The sequence below is a fragment of the Agelaius phoeniceus genome, chromosome 3 (genome assembly GCF_051311805.1).
Source record: "Agelaius phoeniceus isolate bAgePho1 chromosome 3, bAgePho1.hap1, whole genome shotgun sequence".
NCBI lineage: Eukaryota > Metazoa > Chordata > Aves > Passeriformes > Icteridae > Agelaius > Agelaius phoeniceus.
Genome location: NC_135267.1, coordinates 29,722,521 through 29,739,654, shown reverse-complemented (window position 1 = coordinate 29,739,654; position 17,134 = coordinate 29,722,521). Strand labels below are relative to the sequence as shown.

Genomic DNA, 17,134 nt, shown 5'->3' with positions numbered 1-17,134 from the left:
AGTCTGCTGTGTGCTGACACTGAATTATGAAGAACACATACTTCATCTGTAACAATTTTTAGTTTTCTGTAGAGCAAAAATTGAACTTATCATTTACAAAACTGTGATATTTCATTTCACTCTTGGCCAACTCTCATTTTCAATATTGACCATCAGTAGAGCATAAAAATTCAACTGGACTGATATTTACCAAAGGCTTCAAAAGTTAGGTGGATGTTGACCTAAAGTGTAAGAATGAAAAGCAAACATACTCCTGATGTCAAGATGTTTGAACAGCTCAGGAACTTTAAAAATTATCAACAGCTAGAATTCTATTTCTAATAATAGACATGAAGCTGAATTGAATTTTTAAGATAGGTCTCATCTGAAGAACCCAAAGTTAGACTTCACAAAGTATTCTAAGGAAACCATTGCTACCGAAAACCAGAAAAGCTTCCACTATATGTTTTTCTCAGGTCTAGTTCTAGGTATTGTTCACCGTTCTTAACCTTCAAATTGCTTAGAAATTTTATCTGTAAATATGTTAGATGATCCAATATTTTCCTTTTACAATAACATAAAAACTATGATGCAAAAGAAAAAATTGTATCTTTGATGAACTACTTTCCATGTGCTTCTATATTACACTATATAAAATATAAACAGAAATTGAGTATTACATTTTCAAAGTTGATTCTTTGCATCAGACCTGAAAATTAGCTTTTTTAAGCCTTCTTGCCTCTTTTGCAAAATATAGGTGTAAGATGATTGCCCAGTTTGCAAAAACTATAGAGAGAAGTTTTTAATTCATACAAACTGTTATGTCTTCATTTAAAAATACAGGCTGCTTTCAATAATCATGACTACAACCTTTTTTCAGAGTGCCCAGCTCTTTCACACAGCCAATATCTCAGCCATGACAAAATATATAAACAGCCTATAATCTACATCTGAATATGTCTGTTTAGAAATATCAAAGAGAATTTTTTTATTATAAAACTAAACTAATTTTCCCTAGCAAGTCACCCCAAGTGGGATCAAATTGCAATGTCAGTGGGAGTTAAAGGTGCCAATCTGATTGATATAACATGCTAAAAGCCCACTAGTTGTGCAGCAGTCAATGAGAAAAGAGTATTTGGGAATTAATCAGAATTTCAAAAGATCAGAGATGTACAAGCCGCGTTCACAAAGTCGAAAACACTTTGATTTAGGATCGATTCTGAAAAATGCCTTTAACACTCCAGTGACAAAATCTGGTCTTTAATCTGCCACAGTCTACTGCATATCCAAGAGATTCTAAAAATAGATGGAACAAATTTATGCACTTGCACTTATTGATGTTCTGCATTTTCAGCAGACAAACAACCCTGTAAATATACAAATGGCTTCATATGTGATTGTGTTTATCCTATAGCATTTATACTCAAAATATAACCTTATTAAACTAGTTATTTTTATATTACAAAGATCTTTTCTATACTTGGATAGCTAATTGCTAGATTTATGATAGTGTAATATTTTTTCAAGAATATTCTCAGTAGAACATGCATTAGTGGTAGTTCCTTACCAATGCATGTTGGCTGAATGCCACTCCAAGTGCCATCTGCTTGACAGAATCTTCTTGAAGAGCCTATCAGAATAAAAGGAGGTCTGCATTGGAAGCTAACTTCAGATCTGTAGGTGAAACTTTTTCCATTGAGGCGTCCTTCTGCTGGAGTACCAGGATCACCACAAAACACAGCTGATACATAGAAATTAAAAGAAAAAAAGGTATTAAAATCTGTACATGCTTTAACCTGAAGTATTCTACATCATTTTACGTGCAAGGCAGGCATATTGGATATGAGTATAAATGCTCTGTTCATTTATCTGTGTAGGACTTTAGATCTCCTAAATTCTTGACAGCAATTTAAAATAAATTGTCACTGTTATAGCTATTGTAAGTGTAGAATTTAACCTGGAAAAATAGAGCTTTTAAGTGAGACACTTAAATATTGATTAGATTTGGATGACAAAATAATCCTGAAGTAGACAATGCAATATTGCAATGCTTAAAAATAAAACAATTTTTCCACATTTGATGCACTCAAATGAGTAGTTTGCAAATTTTTGCCTCAATTAGATAAAAGGCAAAATGTTTATCAGGGTCCTAACAAGATTTCAAGCGCTCAAAGAGTTGAGTTGACAGATTTAGAAAATGCTGAAAAATAAATACAAGCAAGATATGAGGGTATGTACTCGTCTTCAGAAAGAAAAAAAAAATGCTTAGAAAAGCTATGAGCTATGAGCTTAAGGGTTAGCATCCTTGTTTTCACCTGTTAATGGAAATGGAAACAGGGAAGAAAATAAAAGGAAAAGTGTAAGGGAATATTCCAGTCATGATCACCACAAGTCAAATTCAGAACAACCAATAGGATTACCAGTAAGGCAAATGGTGATGAGTGCAATTAGGTAACAAGAGATTGCGGTGACTTTGGGGGAAAGGAAGAAGACTGTGACCTTTAATGGGCACAGACACTCAAATTTCTTATGAAGGTAAGCTCTTTGGTACAAGAAAGGAGAATCCTGCAGTAATTCATATATTACCTGATGCAGCTGAGTCATTTTTAAATTGTGATTCTGTGACTGTAGTCCAAGAGAACCAATTGTAGCTTTGGTGAAGCCCAACACAACTGTACCCTGAAAACTTACGCAAACATTGTGGGACGTCTCCCCGCCAAACTCCTCGCCCTTCACAGGAGAGAATAGCTGTGTTGGACAGCTGATAGCCTTCTGCACAGCTGTAACTCACACTAGCACCCCAACGAAAATCAGATCCTTCCACTTTCCCATACAGTACTGCTGGAGGGGGCCCACAAGTAATAGCTGTGTCAGAAAAAGAAAAGTTACAATTTCAAGAACTTATAGGGTTTAGGAATACAAAATATAATACGCCCTCATAGGTTTTAATCTAAAAAAAGTTATTTCCAGCTATTGTTCCAACAAAGGATACATGTGTTGACATAGCAGTCTGTAATAGACAGAAAACTAATTTAAAAACAAAAATAAAGGCTCTGGATTTAGGAAGTCCCTGAGTTCTAGGTTGCTAGAAGCCCAAAGAGTACATAGCTACCTAGTTTCATATTTTTTCCCTACATATTCATTCATGATTATTTTGGGCAACAGGTTACTAGCTAGGTAAAGGTATTCAGCAAACATTATTTCTTTCAATAAATAAGTTCTTATGGTTCTAAATCTCTAAATATTTGCATTTTCTTTTAAACTAATTTTGCAGAACTATTTAATATGACTGTTCATTCACCTGCTCATTATCTAAGGCTTTCTACACACAATGGTGATTAATTTTATTGGTAAGTAGGGGCTAAGAAATTATTCTGATGTTTTCCATCTTCTGATAAAGGTGCCCAAAATGATGAAATCTGGAATGTCCACATTTACATTTCCTTATAATTTCTTTTAACAAAGACCACAACCATAAAATCACTCAGGCAATAATTCTGATGGCAGAAAAATGCAGTCAGTTGAATACATATGCCAAAATTTAATTAGTAGTCTAGACTTAGATATCACAGTGAAGTGGCGCTAGGTGAGTTGGCACCCTAGGCCTTCTATAAGCAGAAGATGCCCTAGGCTGTTAAATTTACTCCCTGGGCTGCTGAAGTTGTTTTAACAATTTTCACCAGGCTGCCTTATTTGTCTTTCAGCCTCATCAGCCTATGACCTTCCTGCTAGCACTTGTAATTAGCTATTTGTGCAGCACGTTTTTGGCTGTTTATGATGGCTACACTACTGCAACAAGGGAATCTTTCACAGAAACCTTGGTTTGCAGAATCCTGTTACAGAATTTTTCTATCTAATCCAAGAGAAATAGGCCAGAAAGGAAAATAGTTACTACATTCATGTTTTTTTAATCTAAGGACTCTGACAATATTTATCGCAGAGTGATTTTCTACTTTAGTCAATAATGTCACTGTTTTCACTACTATTCTATCACAGCATATGTGCAAAACAAATATAAATTCTACAGAAATACTTATCCAAATGTTTTAGTTGCATTTGAACAGCAATTATTCCAGAGAATATTTTGATTTTTTTTAATAAATAAAGACAGCAGTTAGTGAATATCACATATGTGTCAAAACAGTACTTGTACACTGTTAAATTCAGAAGCTCACCTTTGCAAATTGGTTTGCTCTGGTTCCAAGTGCTGTCTTTTACACAACGCATGGTAGATGAACTTGCAGGCTCCATCAGATAGCCTGGATTGCACTGATAGCTGACTGTCTTATTAAAGGTAAAATCATTTCCAAACTGAATGCCATTTGCTAATGCACCTGGATCCCCACAGTTAATCACTAGTGAAGAAAGGAAAAAAGGATTTTTGTTTTATAAATAAATAACCATGCATACCTGATGTCCTTTCTTTTAGTTTACAATACAAGAAAAATTTTGTTTCTGTGAAGAAAAATTTTGTTTCTGTCAAGAGAGTGATCTTTCTGAGGCATTTCAATACCATGGACCAAATATCATATTCCTTTAACACAGTAGTCTCATCTGGCATGCACAGGAGCCTCCACAGGTCCTGCAGACTGTTGGTGGTAGTTTTGACAGACGTTTTCTCCTTTCAAACTGAGATCTTTGTCACATCAAGCCTGAAGTTGATGGTGCAATGCCATTTCAGCAGAGTTATGAAATGCTTCTTTTTTTCCCTTTTTATAGATTTCTTTTGTGTGTGTGTGTGCTTATAAAAATACTGATGTACTGTGAGTCTGGCTTTGTCAGTGAAGCCACTAGCCCTGCTTGCCTTGTAGCACTCCTCTGGTCCCTGCTCACCTTACCTGATGAAATAGCCCAGCCTTGCTGCTCCCTGATTCTTGGTCCTTAGCAGAATGGTGATTGATCAATTCTGACTCATTTGGCTTACAATAAAAAGTGGCACAGTAATGTATCCAATTACACAAAATTTGATTTTGAGCTACCAGAACTTCCTCCTCTAAGCATAAGCCACAAGGAAAAAAAAGGAAAAAATGCTAAAGGAAACTCTAAAGGAACAGCTAAATACAGCATTATTCTAAAAAATATTAATATAATCACATTGACATTTCTGAGGTAAACAAATACAATAAAGTTACCTATGTAGCCATCTTAAGAAGATAGTTATGGTAGCATCTAGCATGTATTATAAGGGCATGTACCTTTAGACATATAAAAATATTCAGGTATTAAAGACAGGATTGTGGAAAAATGTGTTATTTTATCTATCAAAATAATAATTTTCAATAGGAAGGCTGGATGTTACTATGTTTCGATAGGAATGCTGGATGTTACTATGTTAAAGCTTTAGGATAAGAAAATTTGTTTCTGACCTGTGCAGTCTGGAGCAGTGCCAGTCCATGTCCCATTAGCAGTACAATGTCTTGTAGTTAGTCCTGAAGTTTTGTAACCTTCCCAGCAGGCATAAATGACTGAACTGGAGAATAATATTCCATCAGTGTATATTATCATACCATTGGCTGGTGTACCAGGGTTCCCACAAGACACAGCTGCAAAGAAGAGATTTAAAAAAAAAAAAAAAGTATTTAAGTATTTTGATGATAGGTGACTAACTGGGATAAAAAAAAGGAAAAAAACAACTAAGTTAAGAGCTCGTTTTTGAAAACACCTATAGCAAGTTTTACTGAGAAAATATGTAATAGGTATATTCTTGAATTAACATTTTATTTCTCTTTGTTTATATTATTGTTTGCATTTTTTTCCTTTTTTTTCAAATTCCTGATTCAGATATTTTGCCCTTTTTGCTCTACTCCACCCAATACAGTCATTGGAGCAAATAAAGCTCATTCAGAGCTTTCTGTGACACTTGTACCTCTGTTTTGCCTTTTGGCACATTTTTCTATTCTCTTCCTGTCTTCTGGTATCTCCTTTTTCAATTGTAAAAATGAATAAACAGTAAATTGTGAGCTTCTTGTTGATTTATTTTTTAAATCAAGAAAAGAACAGACATTCTGTATTGGTCTCCATATCTTTTGGGCATCTTTATCAATTCTTGAAGGCAATAATTAGGTTTCAGCTTCATATGTTCAAGATTTGACAGTGGCTTAACTTGATTACTTCGATTCATTGTTAATGAGAATAAACAGGAAACAATTGAAGGATTCTATAAAAATGGAAAAAAAAGAGGCTTTTTTCTTGTTTTTTTTTTTTTCTGAAAAGACAAGGTTGAAGCAAACACTATGATTAAAGCTGGAAAAAAGCAGCATTTAAAACACTGATAATTGCCACTGACTTCTGGTGTCCTACTATAGTTAATGTCTTCATGTAGGGCAAGCAGAAAAGATACTGCAAAACTGCAGTTTTCTGCTGAAAATAATGATTCAAATACTGATCCTGTGACCAATGCCATTTTCATACAGTTATAATGCTATCTGCACTGACAGAAGATTAGTTTGAGCTGAAAAATACTGCAAAAGAGTAATTGTTCTCAGAATAAAAGTTTAGGCAAAAAAAATTGTAACAAATATTTTGTTCTATCTTCCATTTTATCACCTAGTTTAGGAGACAACAGATACTACAGAATCCATTAACTCTGATGACTTAGATAAAGCAATTTTTCAAACATTCTCAGAAAATGAGCAGTCATTATAAAACTGAATTTAAAGTCCTCTATTACTGCTTCCCAATTTTAACTTCACAAAAAATGTAAAAATTCTTTATTATGTTTTTTATCTGGTTTTAAAATGTGATTTCAGAAATATTTTTGTTGCATTTCTTCTGAAAGAGGCAGCATAAAAATATCTCATTAGAAAATAGACTATCTTCTGTTGAGAAATATGCACTGATTTATTTATTTATACTTAATTTATATATTCATTTATGCAACTTTATTTTATCATTTATTCAGTCCCTGATGCATAGATATTACATAGAAAGAGAAGATGAAAGTTCTTTATTATTAAAAAACAGACGACAGATTTATTTATCACTCCATTTTCATATCTCTTCAATCAAAAGCATTTTTTAACATTTAACTCAGGTGTCTATTATTTATTTCCAGGCTAATTATTTTTAAACTAAAATTATTTTCTCACAAACTTCTTATAAATATATATTCCAAAACTTTAGCAGTTTAGATGTAAGTATTTAAGCAAAACATGAGCTGCTTGTAAACATTTTTATATCATCTTTCTGCAGAATGTTATGAAAGCATATTTCTGCCTAACAAAATTTTTCAATCAAAGAATAAAAAGTCATTTGGAAGTGGGTCAATGGTGTCAAAATGCCACTGTATCAATACCCACCTTCACACACAGGCTGGATACCTGACCAGGAGCCATTAAGCAAGCACGTTCTCTCTGCAGACCCTCGTAGCTGATAACCCATTTCACATGAGAAACGTAGCAGACTTTTTGTTTTGAATTCATCCCCTAGTCTAGACCCATGGGCTGGTACTCCTGGATCATCACAAAAACCAGGATTATTTCCTGCAAAACACAACAGGCACAATTATTGGCAGGGACATTATGTGCAAATGTAGCGGCAGTGAAACTACTCTCTTGTGAATAGAGCCACTGCATTGTTTCTATGCAAATATTGGTTACAAATTTAGCAGAGAAAGAACGTGTTGCAAGACAGAGCTCTCAAAGGTGTCCTCATAAGTCTGATGAACCAGTCAAGTGCTTTATCACATAAAGTGGCTGTTACAGAATATACTATACAAGATGGTTAAGGAAGCGTGTTGTCAGTATCAACCATTTATTATAAATGTGGGTATAAAATTGCATATCTCCTAAATCCTTTTCTGTCTATATTGCAGTTAACAGCAATATTATCCTTTGTTCTCCACTTTTGAATTATATGTCTGAACTCAAATTCTATTGAAACTATAGGTTTTGATTTTGGGCTTTGATTTTATTTTTGGGTTTGTTTTTTATTTTTCAAAATACGTGTAAATACTTTAATAGTTTTAAGTCTATGTACTCTTAAATGGGTTTTTCTTCATAGGCACCCTTCTCATATATAAGACAAAATCCTAAACAAAGAGAAAAAAATACCAAATTTTTGAGAAAACTCAAATAGTTCATTTAGAAATTAAAATTTTCTTATGTCAGAAACCACTATTATGTGCCATAAGTGTTTAATAATAGCAAGTAAGTGTGGATACAATCATAATTTCATATAAAAAGAGGCCAAGACAGTTCCTAAATACAAGATTAACTTATGGGCTTTGATTGTGTTCACTTTGTTTAGTACTAGGTTCTTCTAGAATAGATTGCACTTGTCACACTGTCCTACAGCATTTGGACCTAGATTTCCTGGTATAAATACATGCTTGTAAACAGTGTGAGTGTCTTAAGTCAGCTGGTATATTCTGTCTCTCTGTGTACAATAAAACTCACTCTCCAAAATACAGTGGCTGCCTCCAAACTGACTGTTGAGAATGATCTCCAGCACCCACAAACTTGTAATGTATTTGTGCATGGTTTGATGGACTGCCAGGTGTGATGGGTAAAAGTTAATCTGTTAAATTAATCAGTCTAAATTAATTTAATGAATATAATGGTCTCAGGGATCATCCATGACTTATGCCCTGGTACTGCTAAAGCAGAAATCCAGATGTGGCTTCTGGATGCTACCTGGTTCCACTTACTCTACGACATTGCTATTTCACAGACACTTCTGTCTGCTTAAAATGTGTGAAATAGCATGAGGACTGTGACTCAGGCTCCCGCTGGGGCATGTTTATGGCATGAAACAGATACATCACATATACTTTGGCTTGTGAATGCAAAGGGATTTTTCAGGACAGAATGATCTATGATTCTGAAAATTTGACGATGTCTCAGTTGTTTAGGGATTTTGCTGAGAGAATTCCAGATGAATGACTAGACATTTTTTTGTTTTTCTTGAACATGACTAGTTTTTACTTGGAGAAAATTTGAACTGGGACCATGAAATGTTTTAATCAAAGGGTATAGACAAAGGCAGTTACAGTAATATGAAGGCCTACATCCCTTTTTATTTAGCAATGTAGAAGACTCACTATCCATTATTGAATTATCCATCATCCATTTTTAAACAAAAATGTCAACTATTGCTTAATTCATAAGCTACAAAAGTCCATCATTGTAACAGGTCCCAGGTGAAAAAAAACCCTGAGATCATATTTCTACCATCATAGAACCATCAGGCATTCAAACATATATTAATATATAATAAAGAAATGAATCCCATTCTGAAAGAGACTACAGTTTTTAAACATTATATTTGGACTGTTTTTCATATCCCTGAAGTACAAAACCAATTAGAGTTCTCAGTCAGCCTAGGCACAATCATTCTTTCACTGACATTATGACAACAAATTATTCATATTGGATTTTGATGGATTAATCTCCTGAATATCTAACTTGGAAAGTAGTAATTCATTTTACAATTCTAAATACCATAGAGAAATGAGGTGCTTTTTTAGGGTTTTCTTTGGTTTTTGTTTGGTTTTTTTTTGGGGGGGGGGGTTCATTCATTTTTTTACATTGAGCCAACAGAGGTATGTTTTCATTTTCCTAGGGAATTACCTTGCTCTTGAGATGGCGACCCATTGAGATGGTGTTCAAAGTTAGAAAATTGAATTCTGTATCAGTAACTATATTTTAGTTACAATAGACATATCTTCCCCACCATAAAACGTGAGTACAGGGCTCTTAAATGTTTTCAAAATCCATGAGTCTACAAAATACTGTCATATTCATGACTGAAAATAACTGAAGAGTCTCAATTATTAGCAATTAAAATTTCTCTCCACGAACAGGATATTTTTGTGGTGAGAAATATTGGATAACAGTACTAGATTGTTATCTGGCTTTTCAAGTCTTGGTGTAATTTCAGATCTGGAATATTATGCTGGATAAAAAGGTGAAAGTGACATAAATGTGAGCTTAAGATAAGCAAGAAAAGATTTCTTGTTGTGCAGTGATGCCTTTCAGGTCTAGGCATAGAGACCATGATGGCAGTAAGATCTAGCAGTTTGAGAAGAATCTAAACTATTTCCTTGAGCATCAGAGAACTGAAAAGAAACAGAAGTGATTTAAATTCATTTCCTTTTTTCAGTATTTCAAATTCTGCTCAGCATCCTTGCAGAATCATCCTTGCAGCTCATAAATGGACTGTTTTCAATGAACTTATTCAGAGCTTTCTCAAAGTACTGAAAATAATTCAATGTACCTTACACCTATTTAAATTAGGTCAAATTTGAATTGAGCCACATTGAATTACATCAGCCCAACAGTAGGCATGTCCAATAGTTCAAGGGAAGTTATAAGATTGCATAATGGGTAATTATGAACAATTTTCTCACTAGAAAATTTTCTTCTAAAACCATTCAGGTATTTGATTTTTATATACCAAAGTGTGTATACATGTTTCCCTTACAAAAGCTATTAATATGCTGAGGGTGCCGTTAGTAGCCAATCCTGGCCTGAACACTTCAAAAAAGCTGTGTGATGTTTTATGGCTTCTTTTAGATCTGCATAATCTAGGGGAGAATGGTCTGTTCCTGTACTTTCTGACAGCACCAAGAACACATCAGACATTTATGACAATAATAAAGACATTGTGACAATAATAAAGAATATTTCTGCAAGAGAAAAGAGGAGCAAAATGTCCAAGTTTTAAAGATTTAAGGTAAAAGTTCACCTTAATACCTTTGGTGTGGAGTTCCTTAATCAAAATTTTCTTATGTAGCAACCTTTGTTTACACATAACAATGTTCATAAAAATACAATGCAACACATGTATTCTTTTTAAGCAAAACTTGACTAGGTTTGAAACACTGTTTTGCTGTGTCTTCTACACACTGCAGTATAGAACTAGAGCATGTGCCTGAGGGAGTGAAGTTGTGAAGTAATGACAAAGAGAATAAGATGATTATGAGAATATTTCAGTAGAAGGGTTTGATACAGCAAAGTGGCTATTGGTGAAATGAAAACATATCCAGAAAATAAACAAAACAAATATTTGGCTAAAAAAATGTGTGAGAATAGCCTTACTCGTATGAGAAGGTGACATTGAGATAATGGTTGGTACAAGTACCTGAACAGTGAGGGAGAGTCCCACTCCAGTGGCTATCTTCTTGGCATTCCCTCGTAGAATTTCCTATGAGCCTTCGACCCGCTGTGCAAGAATAGTGAATTATGGAGCCATATGTAAATTTGTCTCCTGAAAGAATTGCATTTGCAGGTACCCCAGGATGTCCACAAGAAATGGCTAATAAAGGAAAGAACACAACTTTATGAGATGTTCTCATAGCACAGAAAAAAAACTCTTACAACTTTTAAATACAAGGCTGGTTCCACATCCGTCTGGATTTCAACCCTTACATAGCTTTTGTTTTCTTTTTCCTATAGATGATTTATTGGTCATTTATAAGATTAAGCACAAAACTATGTATAAAACTAGCCTATCCAGTTTAGCCTTTCTCTAAAAATATATAGATTTCTTTCCTCATTCATTTCTGTTCATGATCCTTTCCTACAAATAGCACAGCTTATTTTGGTTAGCAATAGGAAGGAAGACACCAAATAAGGCTATTGCTGTAATGCACTTATATATTGCAGATATGATGATGTAAGTAGCTTTACCATATCTACAGCTAGGTACAGTTTAAGCAGCATAGTGAAATAAAATATTTATTCTGTAATATTATTATAGTAATATGATGAACTAGAGTGAGCAAGAGGAAAATGGATTACTGATAATTTTTATAATTTTAAATCATATTTATTTTTCTAAGATACAAGAAGTAAAAACATGCTGGCACCAATAAATATTCTGGGCCAAACTAAAAAAAATTATGCAGCTATTTAGCTATTTTGTATTTAAAATTTTGTATTTTCCCTAATTATTTTACCACTGAAATGTGAATAAACCTACTTTTTCAGGTTGTAGCTCTTATTGACAGACATTGAAAGCATAGATTATTGTGAAAAAAAAATACTTGAGTCATGTGAATATTATATACATAGCAGTATGAAAAGCAGAATAAAGAAATAAATTCACCAACCTAGTGATATTCATGACTCTGCTATATAAGTGTAAATCCATGAAATAAATGATTTTATAAAAAAATTGCAATTCTGTAAAGCAAAAACTTTAAAAGCATCTAATGTGTTTCAAATTAAAATATACTTCAATTTCATTTACTACTTCTTTTCATTGCATTGCAAATAGAAATCATGACAGCAAATTAACAGTGATCAGAGAAGGAAAATATCTCAATGGAAATTAAACTCAAGCAAATTGTTATCTTGTTTGATATGAAGCTTACTGATCATAGGAAACACCAGATTTTCTCCTTCTCTGAGGAGAAAACGATGGAGGAAATATGAAGTGATGTTATTAAAGGACCCTCTTGAGCCAAATTTTTCTACGCAATATTTCACAGATTTGTTCTCATATATACACTACAATGAGTCTGAAAAAATATAAATATCGGATATAGGCATTAATAGTCTTAGAATATCATTCTAGATTATAACAAATAAATAATAATTTTAGATTTCCCTAGCTGTTTCCAGATACCTTAACAATTCACCAATAGGGAAAATTAATGTTGACTTTCTGGGATTTGAAATAATAGTTTCACAGTTCCCTGGAAACACATTTTTAATAATGGTAAGTTGCATGATACTTTGTCTTAATCTTTCCTTACTGAGATGTACAATTTGCAATCATTGTTCCTTAACAGATGGCTACACTTTTTTCTATCACGATTTAAAATCATGTACAACTCTTTAATGCAAATCCAACCAAATGGACACTTACATAAACACTTTGGCAATGATCTATCCCATAGCCCATTAGCTTTACAGGTCAGTGCAGATGAGCCCAAGAGATAGAAGCCCTTCTTGCAATGGTATGCCACACTCGTTCCGAATTTGAAACTTTCAGGATAATTCTGCTGTCCGTGACGAATTGCATTCTCCACAAAGCCAGGATCAGAGCAGTTCACCACTGTAAGACAAACAGTTTTCATTGCTGAGGCATAACAGCAATAAGTTCAGCAATGATTTTCATTGCTTCAATAGAAGCTCGTGACTGCGGTTCATCTACAGTTCCTTTGTGGGTTTTATTTGACTTAAATATCAGAAATATTGACTCCTGAGTAAGACACCAGATCTTTTTGCTTTGAAAGTATTACTACAATTTACTCCAGTTCTTTTAATAATCTTCAACAAGATACATAGTATCAAGTATACAAGTGGTTCAAAGATGAAAGAGAAATTGGAGGGATTTTTTATCATTCCCTTGGTATGCTTAGTTTGGCCTTCTACATAATTTTTATGTGAAGGAACAGTTCAACAGTTTGACATTTTCTTTTTTTTCTAAATTTTACTCTAATGAGAAAATTTGCTTCAAATATTAAGCAAATTTTCTGCTATTAATATCTAGAACAGGTAAATGACAACAATGGAAATCAAATACTTGATAGGGGAGCAGGAGTGAGGGTAAGCACCAAAAAGCATGAAGTAATTTTTTAAGATAGCTATTAAAAAAAAATTATGGGTATTTTCATGACTGTTTTGTTTTTATATAAAGCGTAGCTACCCTCCCCACCCCTTCATTTTATACTTTGCAATGACTGCAGAATCATTTAAAAGCTTGGGTTAGAAGGGACTTTTTCAAACACTCAGTTTTGTTGTCTGTTAATCTGAAAAAGATATGAAAAGTTACAAACACCTACTCCACCCCTCCCATCTTCATTCTTAAGATAACAGTATAAATAAACTAAAAAACCCACTTACAATATAATTCTTATAATAAATTAAAGCTCATCAAAGAACCACAGGAATCTACTATTCAAGTATGTCATTTAGTTCAAATCAATTTTCATGAAAAATAAATCAATGGACAAAAATAAAGATAAGATTATCATTTTAGAAGTAAGATATACATAGTCTTCAATGGACTGCTTTTTACTCCTTTAATTCAAAAGCTTAAATTTTACCATACATAGGATTTAAATGTGATGATTAGGCAATACCCTAGAACAAGGCATCTTGTGCAAATACTCAATCATTGAAGGGACATTTAATTCAATCAGCTAAAAAGCATCAGGATTTTAGAAAAATTCTAACATCCTAAAATTTAATCTGGAGCAAAATCCAGTTTTAATTTATTTATCCTTATCTTTTAAAATTATGCTCTTAAAAGTGTTAAATGTTCATAATTTTAACCTCACAATTCTAAACAAACATATACCTTGGTCTAAAGAATATCTCATATGAATCTAAAGTTTTCCTTCATAAAAATTATTTTAGAAGTAATACTTGGGGAAAAGAACTCTTTTTGGCATAACGAAACCTATTTTTCATGTACCAATTGTTATTAAAAACACTGAAAATATAATTCCATAGAAAACACCAATAAATTTTTAAAAATTACGAATTACAATGATGCACACAAAGCATTAGAAAGGTATTACATCGAATGATTATGTTCAATGAAAGAGATCAGTTTGTTATTTTGGGTTTTTTTTGTGTTCCTGAGCAGTAATAAAACTTTAGTCTCCTAACTGAAACTATTCCTATTTGATTTATGGTGAATCCTATGAAATAATTCAACAGAGAAGTTACATTCAGCTTACATTATAATAGTTTAACTTACAGTTCATATAAAAAACTTTTATTTAAACATATTGTTATGACCATAACATTTTATACAGAAATTGGATAAATGCAGGTTAAATAAATATGTGTTTACATAAGATTGCATTGATAGAAAAAAATACCTCTTTAGCTCTTGGCTATTTTTTTTCTGTTCCATAAGACAGGGAAAAATATCAAGTCCTAATATCTCACTGCTCTTTGAAAACTGCGAAAAATTTGGATGTGGAAGTCTTTGTCTCTGTACTTGCTTTGAAGAGCTCCAAAAATCCTTTCTTCTGAGGATCTCTATTTAAGAGTATTATGAAGAGAAAATGCTTTTTTTCTGTTACATGACACATTCTTTGTTACTAGTCTTTTTCCATAGTTACTCATCTTTGTCAGCTAAGTCTAATTCTTGAACTGGCAATGTAACTATCATTGTAGAATAGGGACAAGTCTGTGAAAGTCTGTAAAATGTAGAGTCCACTGACAGGTTACCTTACCAAAACATTAAGCTAGATCTGAAGGAGCTCATATGTACTCACAGTACAATCCTTTCTCACAGAAACCAGCACAATTCCCAGAAACAACACATCCTGCATCCTAATTAACCCTGTTTCCTAGGCAATTAGACACAGTGTAGTGCTGGGTAGATGCTGCTGCAAAGTTTCTGCTTTTGGAACTAGCCTGCATCCTCTGCATAGTTATAAGTTGCCTTGTACAAACACATCCTTACACTTAATTTTTCCACATAAATGTATACATGTTCCTAAACATTTGAATACACATCTGTATCAATGTGAATTAAAGAAAGCCAGCACTTGTTTTCTGGCATGAGGCCAGTAGATGGTGGCTCAGTCCATGCCATTGTGTGCTGCTACCCTCCAGAACAGAGTGAATTTCTCTGAACAGCTCATGAAGAATGATCCTTTTGTCCATACTAACCCCTGAGCCATGCTCCAAACAACTCCTGTGAATGTGCCACTTGGTTCAAATGAAAAACCATCTAAATAATTAGAAGCAAGTCAGCTCCAATGCCAGGCACTGTTTAATTTAAAAATACATATTGATTTAATTTCAGACACAGAAATGAATATTTAAAAATATTTTTATTAAGCTAAAACTATTTTTATGGTAATTTGATTCCCACCTCACAATTACAATGCCACTATTGTGATCCACCATATCAAAAAATGAAGTCCAGGGTTGTATGGAATATTTGTACTGGTAGAGAACAGAATTCAGGTCTTGAGACCTATACCCATGTTATAATCAGTGCATCATTTTCCAATGAAAGTGTGTATCAAAAAGTAACTATGGCAAAATAACACCTTTCCATTCCACTGATACCTACCTGTTCTAGCAACTACAACTTCAATAGCAGCTCTTCCCTTAAATGACACAGATAAAAAAAGATGGAATTGTGCTTTATGGCTGTAACAATATATGTAAAATCCTGTGGAAAAACAATAATTACATTTCTCTGCCAATAGACCTAAGGTGAACTAATATCAGTTTATCAATATAGCAATCATATTTAAAATTTTAGAAAATTTTATCCTCGTACAAATAGAATGTCTTGCTATACTCACAGAGATCCACAGTACAGATGCATGTTTAGTAGTCTGCATTTAGTATCATCCAAATTTGTTTTATCTAAGGAATATAGCACTATAAACTGGGCATTCACAGTTTAAACAGAACATCCACTTTTACAGTAAAATTTTGTTAATGAGCACACAAAATTAGTGCAAATTTGTGTGAGGAAATTTACTACTGAATTCTTCCCAAACTGTAGGACAAGATTCATACTGTTTATCAGATTAAGTTTCTTATGATGTAGGAAGAATCCTTTTTCATTAAATCTATATTTTTAGTTTACTTTCTCGTGGGATTTTTGGGTGGTTTTGTTTGGTGGTTTTAGGGGTTTTGCATTTGTTTGTTTTAAGGTTTTTGTTTGTTTATTTGGTTTCGTTTTGGGTTTTGTTGCTGTTATTGTTGTTTTGTCTGAGAATGAAGTTGCAGATGCACTGGTATTCTCTTTGATTTAATGGGAGGGGCTTGCTTATTATGGGAAGTCAGTATTAGAAATTAAAAGGAACTTTGCTTCATGAAGATATGCTGGCCCAAAGACACCCAAAAACAATTTTAACTGAACTATTTTTGCAAGTCGACAGGGAGAACAGAAAATGTTAATTCTCTATGCAGACCAGAAATATGGAATGTTCAAGGAATATATTGCGGTCCCAAAGAATCAATTTTTCTGTGTGATTCAGAGTTTTCACTTCAATACCAGTAGTATCTGTTTAGACAGCTCAGTGATGAATGAAATACAAAACAGTCACCAAATGCATAATTTAAGCATGTGCTCTGTGAACAAAATCCTTGCATCATACATGAAGTCTTACCAAATGATTATGCAAGAGACTACGATCCCTCAAGTTAAAAAGTAACCACAATTATGCCTGCAGTGCCACATAAGATCAGCTATCAGTTTTTAAATATACACACAAATGTGC

The 17,134-nt window shown here is 33.4% G+C and overlaps 1 protein-coding gene across 2 annotated transcripts in view; it reads right to left on the bottom strand.

Annotated features, from left to right (window-relative positions):
* Window positions 1-17,134, bottom strand: part of CSMD1 (CUB and Sushi multiple domains 1) — a 1,075,408-nt gene that overhangs the window by 25,547 nt on the left and 1,032,727 nt on the right. For both annotated transcript variants that reach the window (XM_054629077.2, XM_077174973.1), the window contains exons 55-61: window positions 12,793-12,981; window positions 11,062-11,235; window positions 7,278-7,460; window positions 5,346-5,522; window positions 4,155-4,334; window positions 2,671-2,844; window positions 1,547-1,720 (exon numbers count right to left, since the gene is read on the bottom strand). In XM_054629077.2, coding sequence (XP_054485052.2) covers window positions 1,547-1,720; window positions 2,671-2,844; window positions 4,155-4,334; window positions 5,346-5,522; window positions 7,278-7,460; window positions 11,062-11,235; window positions 12,793-12,981 — 1,251 coding nt within the window. The remainder of the gene's footprint in view (window positions 1-1,546; window positions 1,721-2,670; window positions 2,845-4,154; window positions 4,335-5,345; window positions 5,523-7,277; window positions 7,461-11,061; window positions 11,236-12,792; window positions 12,982-17,134) is intronic.